Raw genomic sequence first — 15,584 nt, forward strand, 5'->3', positions numbered from 1 at the left:
TTCCAGTGGAGCAGGGCTAGAAATGGCACTGATCTGCTCCTCTAGCCAGGAGCTGGCTCTTGCCTCGTCTGTTGGCTAGTACTAGCCCAGGCTGGCAGCTAATGCTTCACCTCTTTTCAGCAAGTAGTTGGAATGATGCTGGGAAGACAACATGCTAACCTATTGCTATAAGAAAAAAATATTTTAACTCTTTGTTCTTTATAGCAAGCTACTGCTGGATTAGTTGCACCTTAAACACCCTACTAGCATGAATATGCATGACCACCAGTGGTGGTTCTAAAATACAGACTCTTCAGGTGGTTATATTTAGGAAGCAAGGCATTACAGCCTTGAGCTACTGTCAGTTGATGAGGATGATTTTGAGGCTTGGGGGAGTGAGGGTAGTAGTTATAAAGCTCACCTTTGGTGCATTTCAGTAGGCTGAAGGGTGCTCTAGCAATGGGGAACCAAATTGGTCAGTAGGACAGGACTCGGCAGCTGCTGGTGGAAAGTTCCCATCTGGGAATTTCCTACACTCGTTTTTGATGGATTATTGGGCTAGATCAACTTTAATTAGACTAAAAAAGGCTTTAGAATGATCAAATTAACTTGTGATGAAGTTAAGTGTTGCGGCTATAAATTTAGGTTCCTATTGTGCAAAAAGGTATGGAGTCCAATGTTCATAAGCAGAGCTTTCAGGTGTTCCTCTGCTTCGGTTTTCTCCACTTCCAAGAAGTTTTTGTATTTGATTTATGGAGAGAGTAAATTGTGATGCTGGGTCTATAAAGAAGAGTAATACTATATCAGATACATTTCCTTTTCCTTACCCCTTCCAGAATGAACATGAAAATTAGTACAGGTTCAAAGGATTCCCCTTAGGTGGGAAACATGGAGTTTGTATGGATACGAGCTCCCTTGAACAGGGCTGCAAGGAAACCCAGTTGCTAGAGGAAGGGGTTGATGTTGAGAGCCCGACTCCACAGCCCGGAGCGAGCTGGACAGTGACCCTTTGTTAAGGCTAGCTGCTGAGCCAACTCTCTCACTCTTCTGAAAGCAGCACGAGGCATGTGATTTCTTACTGGTTTGGAGAAAAACAATTTTTCCCTGTTTTTGCAAAATGCCCCTCTTATCATTTAATGCACTCAGTGCTCTTTGACTCACATGGTTACATTTTTACATTAATTTCGGTATAAGATAAAACTTCAGGAAAAATACTACGTATTTACAATTTCTGCAATAGCTTAGCTGTTGTGGGAAAGAGAAAGTGTCGGTGGATCAAACTCTGCTCTTAGCAGGTAATTCTTCTCTCTGACTACTATTTCTAAGAAAGCAGAACAAGGTCCTTGGGGATTATTTGACTCTGAATCTGTGCTCTTTCTCAGTAGCTCTTGCTGTTGGAGGCAGCTTGAAGGACTGAGACAAATAAGGTGATGGCAAGTAAAAATGAATTGAGTAAGATTTGATGTGTGAAAAGCCTAAAATGCCTTCTCTTTTCTGCACTCCATAAGCTTTCCTGAGAAAGCAATGGAGGAGTTCTGATTTTTGTTTTTCCTTGTAGAAATGCTGGGGAGGAAGAACAGTAGGAGATGAAGTCGTCTTCCCATCACCCCATTTTCCCTTTGCTTTAGGCTTTTTGCTCTGGATCATCAGCTCTATATTGCAGTGAATAGTGTCTTGCAGGTGCCATTTTTTTGCTAACTATTTCCGCAGTAGTGTGATAGCTGTTTCATTGTGTTGAACTTGATTTTTATAGTCATTGAAATGACTATTAAAATATAGCTGTGACATTAAGAAATATAGAAACGCTTAGTAAAAGACAGCCTCTTTGCAGAATTATGTTCAATGCGGTACAGACTGCTGCAGTGGCAAGGGAAAAGCTTAAAGCAGGAGACTGATGCATCAGGCGTCTTCAGATGTAGCTAAGATTAGTGCGGTGTGGATTATTTTTTGTTAAAATCCTCATGCAGATATAACTAGGCTTCATTCTTGCTGGCTTTTGCATCGCAGCAACCAAAAGTTGAAAAAGCTATTTTCATAAAGGTTCTGCTTCATCCCATCAAGGATGAAGGTCCTGAGGAACCAGCTGTATCAGTCTTCCTTGACCAGTCTTCTGTCGAACCTGTGTAAGAGGTGCTGCTGCCAACCACTTGGGAAGCTCTGTGCTCTACCTGAGCACCAAACTGGCAACTTGTGATTGAGCATTGGTGCCTGTGCAGACTTCGGCCATAATTTGTGCTGTTTCAGCCTGGAGCACCGGATTGAGAAGGACTTAAGGGTTTGCCTGTGCTGTGCACATGGCTCTAATATAGTCCCTTTTTCATAAGCCATTTTTAAGATTGAGCTTGTTGCATTTGGAGATGTTTGCATCTGCTGCTTCATTTGGCAGGACAGTTTTGAGCTGCACTGCTCTGTTTGGGACCTTTTCCTAAGGCTGTAGTTGGTGTCAGTTGAAGTTGGTGCTGTTGCCCTCCTGTGCTTGGCCCCGCTATTCTGCCATTGCTGGCTTTCCCTGGTTGCTCTGAGTTACTGATGGAGCTATCACAGAAAAGGCGCTGAGGTTTTGAGCAAGCTGAACTCCTTGCAACTGGTGGCCGAGGGACGAGGTGCAAGGGAAGGCGCAGGGACGTGCAGCTGGAGACCCATCAGGCAGGAACGGGCGTGGAGCTGTAGTGCTGCCAGCCTCCATCTCTTATCTCCCGGGGAACCTCTGTCTAAGGATACGGCCTGACACTGGCTCATGACCGGTTCATACACATTTGATCCTCTGCCAGCATTGACCGTAAGCTGAACTAGTTCCTCCTCCCCTCCAGCACTTAACTCTTTTCTTTCCTTCCTTCCTTCTCATGCCTGGTAGATACCTTGATGCATATTTTACATAGCGGTATTGAAGGTTTTGCAGATTTTGCAAATACTTCAGATAGAGGCTGTTTTGAATTACAATAAATTAAAAGCACCAAAGTCCTTTCTTCAGATACATGGTGGTAAGCATAGTCCATGCTATGACACTGTCTTTGCCGCCTTTGAGGATGTTGCCTGTAGGCCCACCATGGCAAGAGCAGAGTTACCACTTCTTGGTGTCCCCCAGTGAAATGTAGGAAATTCAAGGGAACATCAAAACTCACTTAGTTCGTGATTCTGCGTTACCAGAAGACAGATGCCAAGACATCTGCCTCTGGATAATGATCTCTGTTTGTCTAAATCAGCATCTTGTTTCTCTACAAAAGCCAGTCTAAAGAGCTTGGGGTGGTATGATTACTTCCTGCATACAATGTGTTTCAGTTAATGGACTTTTTAAATATTAAAAATTGATTTGAATGTTCTTGATTGTGTTTCTTGAATAATGTGCGTTATGGCACATTATTGACTATAACAGCATTAATAATGATACCCGTTTTTTAACGCAGGTTTCAGCTTTATGCCCTCAGTACTTAGTGGTGAAGTACTCAATACAGATTAAGTAGCAAGAAAGAGGAGGGACAAAGCTGTTAAGAATGAGATGCCATTGTACTTCCTTAGCTCTGTAAAAATAAGGTTTCTGGCTTGAAAGGGGAGGGGTGGAGGAAAAGCAAGAACCTGAACTTGGTTCCTGGAAGTCTTGGATGTGTCCAGAACCCTTTTTTTTTTTTAATTAGTGCAGAAAGGACAAGTATGTGTTTTGTTCCTGAGCTCTGCTACTCAAGAGCTACTTGAGCTCTGCCTGCAGAATGCTGCAACAGGTTAGTTGCCCTTCTTGAAAGCAAGTTTGGGGATTGCTCTGTGTTTATGAAGTTTCCTCAGTTTATTAATTCATGCTGGGGAATGATAAGACACCAGATGTGCTGCAAAAGAGATTGCTCCACTGTGTTATAAAACCTGATGTGTCTACTTATGTTTAGAGAGACTTGGGTGGCCCTTTGCTCTTTCTAGCCTGTGCTCAGCTGACAGTTGGTGCTGCACCTGTGCTTAGGTTCTCCTCTAAATGCAGAATTTATTCCTGTGTATGTTTACTTGTTTTCTTTCAAGCGTTTGTGTCCTCAGTTGTGAAGAGGCAAAGCCAGCTGTCATTGCAGCAATTTCAGTTTGGGGGGTGCCAGAGTCCAGGTTCAGGGTCTCTAACCCTTGCCAGATGTCCCGTGTAGCTCGTGAAGGAGAGGCAGTGCTCCTGGGCTTGCGTGGGAATGGAGTTTCCAGGTGAACCGTTCCCTCTGTCCCCCAGGAATTTGCTGCTCAGATGGAGGAGGGCAAAAAGGAGTGGTCTTCCCTTTGTAAGGAAAAATGAGAATAAATCCTTCCCATCTACTGAAACTTGCTGGATTTAATCTAGTCCTGCTGGAGAGAGACTTGCAATAAGTCACTTTCTTGGGTTTAATCAAGAAGATGTAGCGTGTTGCTGGAGAGGAGGAACCATGAGCTGTATTTTCTTCGTTAACTTGGTGATAACCGTTCAAGCCTAACAATTTCTTCAGATTCTCCTCTCTTTAGGAAATTTATCTCTTGTGAATGTTTGGACGACAAAATAACTGGAATGTTGAGAGAGAACTGTGAACCGAACTTGATGAGACTAGGAATGACAAAATACCGTAAGGCAGGAAGACCTACCCTTGATTAATACACACATGAAGTAATAGTCTTTAGCAAATCTTAGGTGCAACTCCTGACTTGTACACTTCTTCCTTTTTCCTGCTTCCTTCTCCAGTAGCCTCAGCTGTAAAAATTGGAAACTTGTCAGCATAAGTAGCGGAGGACTAAGGAGTCTCTCTAATACTGGAAGCAACAACTTTCCTTTTAGAGCAAATAGGAGGAAAACCATTTATTTTTAATACTAGAGAGAATTTGCAAGAGACACTGCTTTCACCTCTGTGGTTTCAGCCTGCTTTTATGGAAAAAGCACAATTATGATTTTTTTTTTTTTAAAAAGTGTGAAATAAAGCTGATAATGTGTTAAATGCAGTTTGCTTCCTTTTAGGAATGTGGAATGATTAATACAGCCTTTAATGCAAAGTAATTCCAGTGGATATTACTGTAACATTTTTACGATATCTTAAGATATCTCAGCTTTCATACAGTCAGAGAAAAGCTTTTTCAGTATATATTGGTGTTACCTTTGTTTGCTTTTTCCTTTTCCCTCCGTCTGTCTGTCTCTCTCTCTCTCACAATCACACTAGTGATTCTAGTGTCACACTCTTCATGTTTCTAATGCACGCAGATTAATGAGAGCAGTTCTGTAGAGGTGTTTGTTTTGTATTCTTTAGCAGTAAATGGGTTTTTAGTGCAATTACTGTAATGCCCTATTCATTGTTACTTTCTTTATCAACGGCTAGAGTTGAAAAAATTGCTTGTTCTATGCCCACACTAATCCTTTGCTTTTGGCACTTCAGTACTTCTTTGTAGATGTGCTTTGTGGTTGTGGTGGGAGGAGGAGGGGAGCAGGGAGAGCCTTTACCTGGAGAGTTGCTCGGCTGAAAGCACAGCTGATGAGGAAAAATATCTTTGGCTGAAACCTTCTGTCCTGCGGTGCGGGAATGAGAGGTGACTTTGGGATGGTTTTGTCACTGTGAATTTGTTCTGGGTGTTTTCTCTTCTGCCATCCTAGTTCTGCTCGTTACATCTCAGAGCTGAACCCCAGAGTTCACCGACACCTTGCTGGATGCTTTTCAGCCCTCATGTCACAGAATCACAGAAACACTAGGTTGGAAAGGACCTTCAAGATCATCAAGTCCAACCATTAATCCAGCGCCACCATGTCCCCTAGACCATGTCCTGAAGCGCCACATCCACACATTTCTTGAACACTTCCAGAGATGGTGACTCCACCACCTCCCTGGGCAGCCTGTGCCAATGCCTGACCACCCTCTCAGTGAAGAAATTTTTCCTAATATCCAATCTAAACCTCCCCTGGCGCAACTTGAAGCCATTTCCTCTTGTCCTTGACTAACAGACATACTAAATCCGTATGTCACTGGCTTAGTTCTGTGCAGATCTCAAGAGCCCCAACTGTTCTTTATTCATCAGCAGCAAGTCCCCCCAAATTACTAGGTCTTTTCCTCATCACAAAGACTTTCGGTTTACCTCAGTTTTTATAAGCAGGTTAGATACAAGACTAGCTGAAATGGTCTATTCAGAAGCCAGTGCAAGTGCACCCATAACATGATTGTCAAGGAAATTTGGTCTATGGCTGTGATTTTGCAAATATAATAGGCTTCCCCAGCTCTAGATTAAATCAGTCATAGTTAATGATGGTTAGAACTGGAAAATAAAGCTCTTTTATTTCTTTGTCCACAACTTTGAGAAAGTAATAAGTAATTCTAAGCATAATTGGGAAACTTTGGCCAGATGCAGGTGTCTGGGACGTGCATAGCTCGTGCCAGAGACATCCAGGAGCATGTGCCCCCTTTACCTTCTCAAGGGTCTTCTGCAGGGAGAGCAGTCCTCTTCTGGAAGGAGTCACTTTTGGAGGTGACTCCCTTGCTCATTTAAAGATGATTGCCATCAGTATGAACCCGATACTTCGTTTGTAGTGCAGACTGTAGCCCACACCGAGGGAAGTGGTGCTGGCTTGCAAATGCCTGCACTAACTCGTGTATTTCTTCTGTGGAAAGGCAGCATGTTTGTAGCTCAAAGCAGCATCTTGAGCCCCAGTGACTTTGGTATCGCTGCCGCATGGTCTCTTGAGTTGCCTCTATCGCAGATGTATCCCCTAAGGAGAAAACCCATTGTAAACAGCATTCTTCTAAATGATAAGGGATGAGAGTATTCGGTTGCAGTAGAGAAGCTTAGCTGTGCCTCTTCAGTTGAAGTTTGTTAGAGCAGGGAAAAAAATATCTGTGTATGGATGAACAGCATCAGGATGCTGTTTAAGTGTTAAGCAGGAGGTTAGCTTGCACTGGCTAGGTCTCAGTCATAAATATTTTGATGCTTAAGTAACCATACTGCTTACCTTGCTTGTGACTTGTATAGTAAAGGTTTTTCTAACTTAGGAGGCTGCATAACTCCTTTGCCAAAACAGTGAGCCTTGATTTGCAATTCAAGCACAAAGGGGAGGCCCAACGTTAGCTGGTGTAAATATTCCTAATGCTTCGCTTTAGTTTAGAGCTCTCCAAGCTAAAAATCTATCACACTGAGAGCTGGATTTTCCAAATTAAACACAACTTATTTCAGTAAAAAAATAAAATCAAAAAGGAAGTTATACTTCAGGCTTTTAAATATTTTAAACGATGACGCAGAATACAGTCGATCAGGCAAAATATAAGCATACCAGTTTCATGCTTTATTCCTCCAAATTTTGTCTTTTCCTTTAATTAAAGCCTTGTTGTTTGCTCCAGTCAAACATTTTGTCTGTCATAACTTCTTTTGATGTCACTCTACATAAATTACCCTGTGAGGGAGTTATCTGCTAGCTTACATAGGAGTATGCAGTGTAGTTCAAGCCTTGTTTTGTAATCGCAGGGGTGGAAGGCACTTTATAGTTATTTTGGTTGTTTGCTTCATGATCCGTCAATGGTGCTGCAAGCCAAAAATGTGATTATTTTTTTCTTTCTTTTTTTTTTTTTTTGGTAGACATATTTTTCACACACATTTCTAAAGATAAATCTTCCCTCCATGGCTGTTGCTCCTCACTCAGTTCAGGTCAGTGGGAGCTGTCGTGGGCAGTAATTACCACTTGATGGCTATTTGTCATCTTCTGCCAAAAGAATTGGTCATTACAGTGGAGCTCCTGTTATGTGACCCTCCTTGTTCTGAAAGATAGCAGTTAGCTCTCTTGGATGTAAATGTTAATGTCTTTTATTCATAGCTGCCTTTTGATCTTTAGTGTTATTCCATTTATATGCTTGAGAAATGCTTAGCTGAAGTGTGAATTAAGTACAGGACTGTGTTTAATCTGTCATAATGCAAATTTTTCCTGACTGGGATGTCTGGTACGAGGCAGCAAGATTGCTTGTTGGGGTCCTGAAGGCGGAAGACTTGAGCTGGATTCATTTTTGGATGTGTTGAGCACCCACAGGTCCTCTCAACTCTTGACAGCTGTGAGTGTTCAAGAGATTTAAACGAAGACCAAAAGAATGGAGCTCAGTGTTGAGCTCCAGCCGCACAGGTTCGGAGGAGTTAGCATTGACTGCGTAACTTTGTCTTCCCTGGTACGTGCACAAACTGAACTGAAGACTTTCAGTTTCTGATGAGTGTTATCGAGCCGAGTGTCTCGTGTGCCATGTATTCAACAACCGTTAACATCCCTCTGCTCAGAGCAGTTCAAAATGTTAATTTTTGTTAATGTGCTTTTCACAGAAACTATTCTCCTGCAGAATAGCAATTACGGTTTTGAAATATCCTGTGCCAGGTACTTAGGAGGGAGGGTTTATCTCTCTCTAATAATGAAAAAGTTAACAAAAACATTAAAACAGGATTAGCTAGCTTGGCTTGTTTTGATATCAATAAAATTCTATTACTTTCTAAAGCCTTCATTTAAATACTGTTGATACTAGTCTCTGCAATGTACTTGACCTTTATTCTTTTGCCCCTGAAGTCTCCTCCACTTACAGACTTACACTATATACTATGTTTTATCTTCCAAATTGCCTTTTCTTTTTTTTAATATTTTTGCTCAGATACATTTATTTACCAAACTCTAAAGCCTGTTGCCTGTCAAGCAAGAGGTGTACTGCAGAGAAAAGGACCAGGGCAGCCTGTCAGGTATTCATTGTTTTTAGCACTGTAAGCTGGAATTTGATAAATTTTGGGGAGAATAAATAGTAACTCCTGGAGGTTGAAAATGAAGTTGTGGCCACGTTTGGAGGCAGTGCTGGGCACCGTGCCCCGTCCTCGTGGTGGGACTAGACCTTCTCACATGCCAGCTTGGGATGTTTCCTGCTTGCGCACTTGCTAAACCGATTATCAGATTTGAGATCAAGGAAGTATTTTTCTCTAGTTACCAGTTCTTATAGATGTAATTTGTGTTGTTGATCTTCTGTGTAATATGGGCTCTTGCCTCCTGCTTAGGACCGCTTGGGAATAGGACAAAACTTGGGCAGGTAAGTGAGGACGCTGCCTGGGTCTGATGTGGCATTGCCTTTGTAATCTGTGGCTTTCGGCCTTTTGCTGTAGGTTTTAAGTTTGAGATTTGTTTGGAAGTGCTTTGTGACCTGTAATGAGCGCGGCACGTGTCATAAATGTCCCGTGAACTCTTCTGGTCTGAGCAGCTGTGAAGATTTCTTGCAAGAAGCGGGGCTGGTCTCAGCTACGTGTAACTTACCCATTTCTTTCTGTTCCAGTACTAGTATCGGAGTCCCGCGGTAGCACTTCTGCCTGATGCAGCACACCAGCCGCATCCCTGGAAACTGGTGTAGAAAGAAAAGCAAGTGGTTATCTGAGGGGTGGTAGAAAGTTTTGAGGTAGTTACCGTATTGCAAAAATGCTTTCACTCCTGGAAGAATTATGACAAACAGTAAGAAGTTTGATTTTCAGGTATTTTTGCAAGGCTGTCCTTTGACACTGCATTTTGGAGGCTGCCGCTGTAAAGTGGAGGGCTGTGCTCAGTGAAGCAGAGCCCTTCATGTACTGGAAATGTGAAGACGAGAAGTACGTAGCTTCTCACAGTGAAGGAGGAAGACTACTTTTGCTGTTTCATTAGTTGTTAAGAATAGTGTATAAAACACCTTTAAACTTGGTAACCTAATTGGAGAGAGTAACTGCAGTTGCAGAACTGTGCAGAAACTTTCGCGGATTCACCTTGAGTGTAGTTTATTAACTTCAGTCTTGTGAAATACCGGAGTTGCTGCCTTTGGTCACGAGGACCTACTTGGTGTTGGAAGATTGTTGTCTCTTATAGACAGTTTGCTCCATGAGAAATGTAAAAAATCTAGCTTTAGGAGTCGTAACTGTGTTTTTCAGATTATTAATGTTTTTTTCCAACCAAACCTAGTCTGCAGTGTATTTGTCTGATAAATTTCCTCTGTTCTTCTGGGCATTGCTAATCTCGCTGCTCAGGGCTTCCAGATTTTCTTTTGGTTAGAATAGGGAGGAGTGGTCTTTGAGTTACTTCTTTCTTTAGTTGTAGTTTATTATCTTCTGAAGATGTCAGTTCTCAAAATTTCTGTTTTCTTATCAGGCAGTTCTTTAAAAATCAGCCTACCCCTTGGTTTCTATTTATTGGTTATGATGCCATTTCATTGGTGGGTGGAATGATGCATCTTTCCATTTGAATTATCACTGGTAGTATATACCTGACTACTGTTTTTTAAAAGCAAACCAATTTTGGTCTCTCCAAAGTTACTCCTTGGCCAGGAGCGAAGTCTGGCTGAGTATGGGCAGCCTGCAGGTCAGAGGCCATGAGGCAGGAGCTGCTTCCAGCATTCATTTTTTGCAGTTGAGTTCAGCATTGGCTGAAGGTGTTCATCCTGTGCTCCTTCAAGGAAGATTAGTGTGGGTAGGCATGGGTGGAGGCTGACCACTGCTCTTGGGGGGCAGTGATGCGCAGACTGTCCTCCAAGGGATGAGCTGGAACTCATAACCTACAACGAAGACGCTTTTGCTGTGAGGTTTAGGTGCATCTAAACAAATCTGAGAGTTTCCCTCTGTCCAGAATCCTTTCTACTCTGCCTTAGGTCTCCAGCAATGTTACCAGCTCTGTGTAACATGAGGGTCCTTCACACTTCTCATGTTGTGCCTTGCTCCTTATGGTCCTAGCTGGTAGGACTCCAGGCTTTTTCTGAATTCAGCATTGGAAAAGGAACCTTTTTTACTTTATTGTCATCCCTCACGCTGCTTGTGACTGGAGCCACTCAGGAATATTTGTGAAAACAAATGCCTTTGGTAAATTTGCAGGCTGTGGTGGCGCAGGGCATGGATACTGTCAGGGCTTGCTAATGAGTAAAGTATGATAACTTGATTATAATATTATAAAATGGGGGATAGGACTAGTCTCTCCCACAAATACAATTGGTTGATGCAGTTACCTCTGCCACTCAGGAGTTTTGAAATCATGTTGTTTTTGAATATAGTATGCATGCAGTAAATTAATGAAGTGACGGAGAAATCATTCTTTAATATTAGTGGTGGTAATTTGAGTTTTCTAAAGACACTTTGTAGGTTTTCTGTGTTGAGCTGACAGTGGAAGACAGTGCAGTTCATTACAGAACTGCATAAAATTGACACAGTGCCAGAGGACGGGCAAGTACGACAAAAAAATCAGTTGAACACATTGCTATGAAGAAGCAAAGCAGTACAAACAGAGTGAGGGGCTATCTATAGGAAGTGGACTTGTGGCTCTTTGAGATTTGTTGCAAGGGGAAATAGTAATGGATTAAGGGACTTGGCCAAATTTTTACCAACTCTCTTTACAAAATCCTTTACAAAAAGGTTGGGAATGGCAATAATGAGTAATAAAAACCAAAACTGTGGAAGTAACGTTGTCTTGCATGTGCTAATAGCAGTGTTTCCTCTGTCCAGCTCTCTACAACTACGATGCGAGGGGACCAGATGAACTTTCCTTACAAATAGGTGATACTGTCCACATATTAGAAACCTATGAAGGTAAGCTGGCAAAAATTGCATTTAAAAACATTGTTTTTGCAATTGAATTACTTTCCTGTTTGTGACTTTATCTTCTTGTGTTATCAGGTGATGGATTACTTACTTTCTTGCTAAAGGACAAAACACATTATTTCTAATGAACACAGAATTAACCAATGCTAGATGTGAATGAAGACGCATGTGGTCGATACCCAGTGAATAACCATTTCCTTTTCTAGGGAAGATGGATGTTTGCACAGCTTTATTTGTATGGATCAATTGTAGCGTCTACTCTATGTTAGAAAAATGATAGATGCTTGTTGGATACCCTCGGGTAATGCAAAAGAGCCTGTTGCTAAAAAGTTTAATCTGAACTGGAAAGTCACCTGGGTCCTAAATTATTTATGTGTCTCATAATACGGGTACATGTGTTCCAGCTCTGTGGACTGATTTCAGGCTTTTCAGATGCTTTGCTTGTTTTGATATGAAGCTGTAGAAACATTACATGTACGAAAATCTTCTCTCCTTGATCCATGTAAAAGGGAATTTGAATGCTGAGTTTGATAATCAACAGAATGTGAAAATTGTCATAACACTTTTCAGCTCTTCCTTGATCCAGTACTGAGCAAAGCAAAAGATATCTCTTTCATTATATCCTTGACTGGAAATTTTATGGCATGCTGCAGTTTGGAAAGGTATAAGTAACATATAACTAAACCGTGTTTGTTTAAAATATTGTACCACATTTTATCTTGTGGAAGTGTGATTTACTTTAATATATTGATTTAATTTGTTTGTTTCTCTAGACAATGATCTTTGGCTACATCAGTGATAAATTTGTTTTAGATACTGGCTTAATAGGTTTTATTTTATTGTTCTATTTACTAAAACAAACAATGCTATTTCAACAAAAATAACAAACTCTACTCATCACTGTGCAAATGAATTTTCTCCTTGTTCCTAGGCTGGCATTTTCTTACAGAATTAAAGCTTGCCCCTGCAAAGCCAAGTTTGAGACTAAGCAAAGGAATCTTTCCATTATCTGATGTTATATGCTTTAATAAAAATATAATAATGCAAAAAATTTAAATGCAAATGGAATGATTTAAGTATTGTGCAGCTTTGTACTTTTATATATAAATAAATTTATTTAATGAATGTGGGAGAAACTCTGAATCCTGAGTAGGGTATGTGAAGCCATATCAAATGATGCCTGCTGCCAACTAAGTGGGACTGTGGAGATGACTTGCTTTTCCCCTAGACTTGAATAATAGAAAGCCCTTCACTGATGGTTGTTAGGCTCCAAGCGTATGGGATGAGTTCATGTTAAAAGAAATGTAAACAAGTTAATGTTCCTCCAAATATTTTATACAATGATTACTCATTATGTACCTGCTGTGATGGGAAATGAGATGCCATAATTCTTCTCTCTTGTTCACAGAGCTGCCATTATTAGGTAATTATTTGAACTTTTTGATCTCCAAGTTCCTCTATGCAAAATTTGTGTAGACTGTGCCCCGGGAGGTTTTGTACCATATGCACTATTGTCCAGGTGTCTGCCTGGGAACTTCCCTGCCATCCGTTCTGTCCGTGTCAGGGCTGTGTTAGGCTGTGCTGGGGTGGGCCAATAATGAAGAAAAGCCCCCTAATAATACGAGCATGGGACAGAAAAGTTGTTTGAAGAGTCAGTAGTGCCTTTTCGCTGGGGATCTGTGATTCTGCTTCTCAAGGATCTACCCTTTTCCCTGTATTGAAGATTGTGGGGGGGAAAAGGCTGCTTCCAGTGATTTCCACTGTATTATGTGTTCTGTTCTTGGTATCCTGCTGTAGAATTCTTAACTATTTTGAAATAGTTTTCTGCAATAATTCCTTAAATTAGGGGTAGTTTTGAAGACTTGTATGTGTCGCCTGGTTTGAAGTGGTAGATTGTAGTTGCTGCTTATTCCTCCCCACCCCCCCGAGTCTGCTTTGTTGTCAAGAAAAGCTTATGGTAAATCCTGGCTCAGTTGGTCCTCTCTCTGCAGACGAAGGAGATGGAGAAGTTGGGAGGGCTTGGTCTGATACGCATAGTCTAGAAGACCTGTTTTAAGGACAGGCAGGTTTCTGTAGGGTATCATGTTGCTACCATACACTGGAATGGATTGCTAAGATGGACTTTGCTTATGTGATTAAAATGTTATTTATTTTTTTACCTTTGTGTAGAACTTATTTTGGAATTTGGTTTTATTACTAAATCCTTTTAATATTTTAAATTTCAATCAAAGAAAACTTTTTCTCGGAAATGCAGGAAAAAGTTTGTACAAAGAATTCAATATGCAGCACCTGTAAAGTTGCAGGCTTGTTGAAAACAGCCTATAATTTTATACGAGTTATGAGGTTGGAAATGAATGTGCACATTTCAGTGTTAAATCTTAAAGTTTATGTTCTTCCAGGAACTAAAGCAAAAATGAAGCCATTTTCTAGAGTAATTGATGTTGAAAGTCAAATTAATATTTTTCGTTCAGGTAGAATTGCAGACAATTTTATTTCAGTTGGAAAACTTCCTCTTACTCCTCCTAATGTGAGCCTTACAGGAAAAGCCAAACAACAAAGCCAAATGACTTCATAAATATCCTTCATCTTGCAGGAGAGAAGGATTGCATTTCCTAGCAGATATCCCAGAACAAGTATTTGCCATATTCTGAATTAGTACTTGCCAGACCTTTATTGCCTTAGCTCTGTTTCTTCACATGATTTGGTGGAAAGGGCAAACGGAACATACGATCACAAAACATGGCTTATTGAGGTGAATAGCTATTAAATATAACAGTAAATAAGCCTCAAAACCAACCTTGCATATTTGAACAGTAGTTAATTTCTAGTGCTGCTGTGGGAGGGGAGTTTGGTTTCCCAGATAAATATTTTCAAATAAGTTATTCTTGATACAGTAGGAACATGTAGTTGTTGGTTGCAGGTTTTTTTTTTGAATGCAGCAAATACCTTATTGGGATAAGTGTTTGGTAAATAGGTGCATCACTGAAGAGAAACAGCAGCAAATTTTTGATTGTCCTTTGCAGCTTTAACACAGACAGAAATATTTTATTGGTCCCTTTTCTTAGTTGGGCGTTTATATATGCATTCAAATGCATATTTCTAGACATTATATCCCATAATATTTGTTAAGAGTGAGGCTAGACACCCTGTAAAACATCAATAAGCCACTTAAAAGCCCTGATCACTTTAGGAAAATATTTCTGGCATCAGCCTGTCTTCCTCTCGCTGGCATTTTGTCTGAAACAGAATTGGCTGTGAACAGAGTGAGGAGGATCTGGAGCTCGTGCTGTGTGCTCCCGGGAAGCGTTTGACATCAGGTCCTCTCTCCTCTCAGGCTTTGGGTTTTTCATTTTTTTTTTTTTCCCCATGATCTCCAAAACTGCTGAGGTTACACAATCAAGAGCTAAAATTTGCCAGGGCCACAGCATAGGTTGATAAGTGCGTTAGGGTACCTTTTTTCTGTTGTCAATAAGCACACATGCTCAGGCATCCCTCTACCCCTGGCTTTTTTAGTGAGGAGGACTAGCTATCGCTTACCTAAAGCAGCAGCTATACTATACTTTGTTTTTCCCTTGTCCGGCGTCTGACAGCAAGCCGTATTTATTGTGTGTTGAAGAAAAATCACGATTTCGTGACCTTAATTTCTTTAAGTTGTGTTTGTGAGGGAGTTGGTTGTTTTTGTAGTGCCTGTCTGTATGTAGAGGAGAGCTGTCCTTGTCTTACAGATGGGGAACTATGGAACTGAATAGTTTTTATGTACTGGGTAGTTGACAGCGATGATGATGGCATGTATTTAAATGAAACTGCCCTTATATATGAGTGTGTGTGTTCATGACAAGACGCAGTGCCTCCAGTTGAATTGGTGAGTGTTACCTCTCTTTGAAATTTGGGCTCCCCACTGCCATAGCTACAGGCTAGATACCCAGCAAGAACTTCATTTAGGTGGTGACTGCTAGTGAAGAGCCTGGTTGGATGTGCTTGGCTGCATTAAGACCTCCGCAATGAGCGGGAGGGCAACCAGGTCTCCAAGGCAGATTTCAGCTGCTTTCTTACCTGCAGTCTCCTGTAGCTCTTGCTGCAGAGGGTCC

The 15,584-nt window shown here is 41.2% G+C and overlaps 1 protein-coding gene across 1 annotated transcript in view; it reads left to right on the top strand.

The window, feature by feature from the left end:
• Positions 1 to 11,400: 11,400 nt before the first annotated feature.
• LOC104625661 (dedicator of cytokinesis protein 1) overlaps positions 11,401 to 15,584 on the top strand; it is a gene marked incomplete at its 5' end in the record, with an annotated part of 76,977 nt that continues 72,793 nt past the window's right edge. The window contains one exon of the mRNA XM_010293348.1: positions 11,401 to 11,484. Within this exon, the coding sequence (XP_010291650.1) occupies positions 11,401 to 11,484 (84 nt within the window). The remainder of the gene's footprint in view (positions 11,485 to 15,584) is intronic.

The sequence above is a fragment of the Phaethon lepturus genome, unplaced genomic scaffold (assembly GCF_000687285.1).
Source record: "Phaethon lepturus isolate BGI_N335 unplaced genomic scaffold, ASM68728v1 scaffold388, whole genome shotgun sequence".
Classification (NCBI taxonomy): Eukaryota; Metazoa; Chordata; class Aves; order Phaethontiformes; family Phaethontidae; genus Phaethon; species Phaethon lepturus.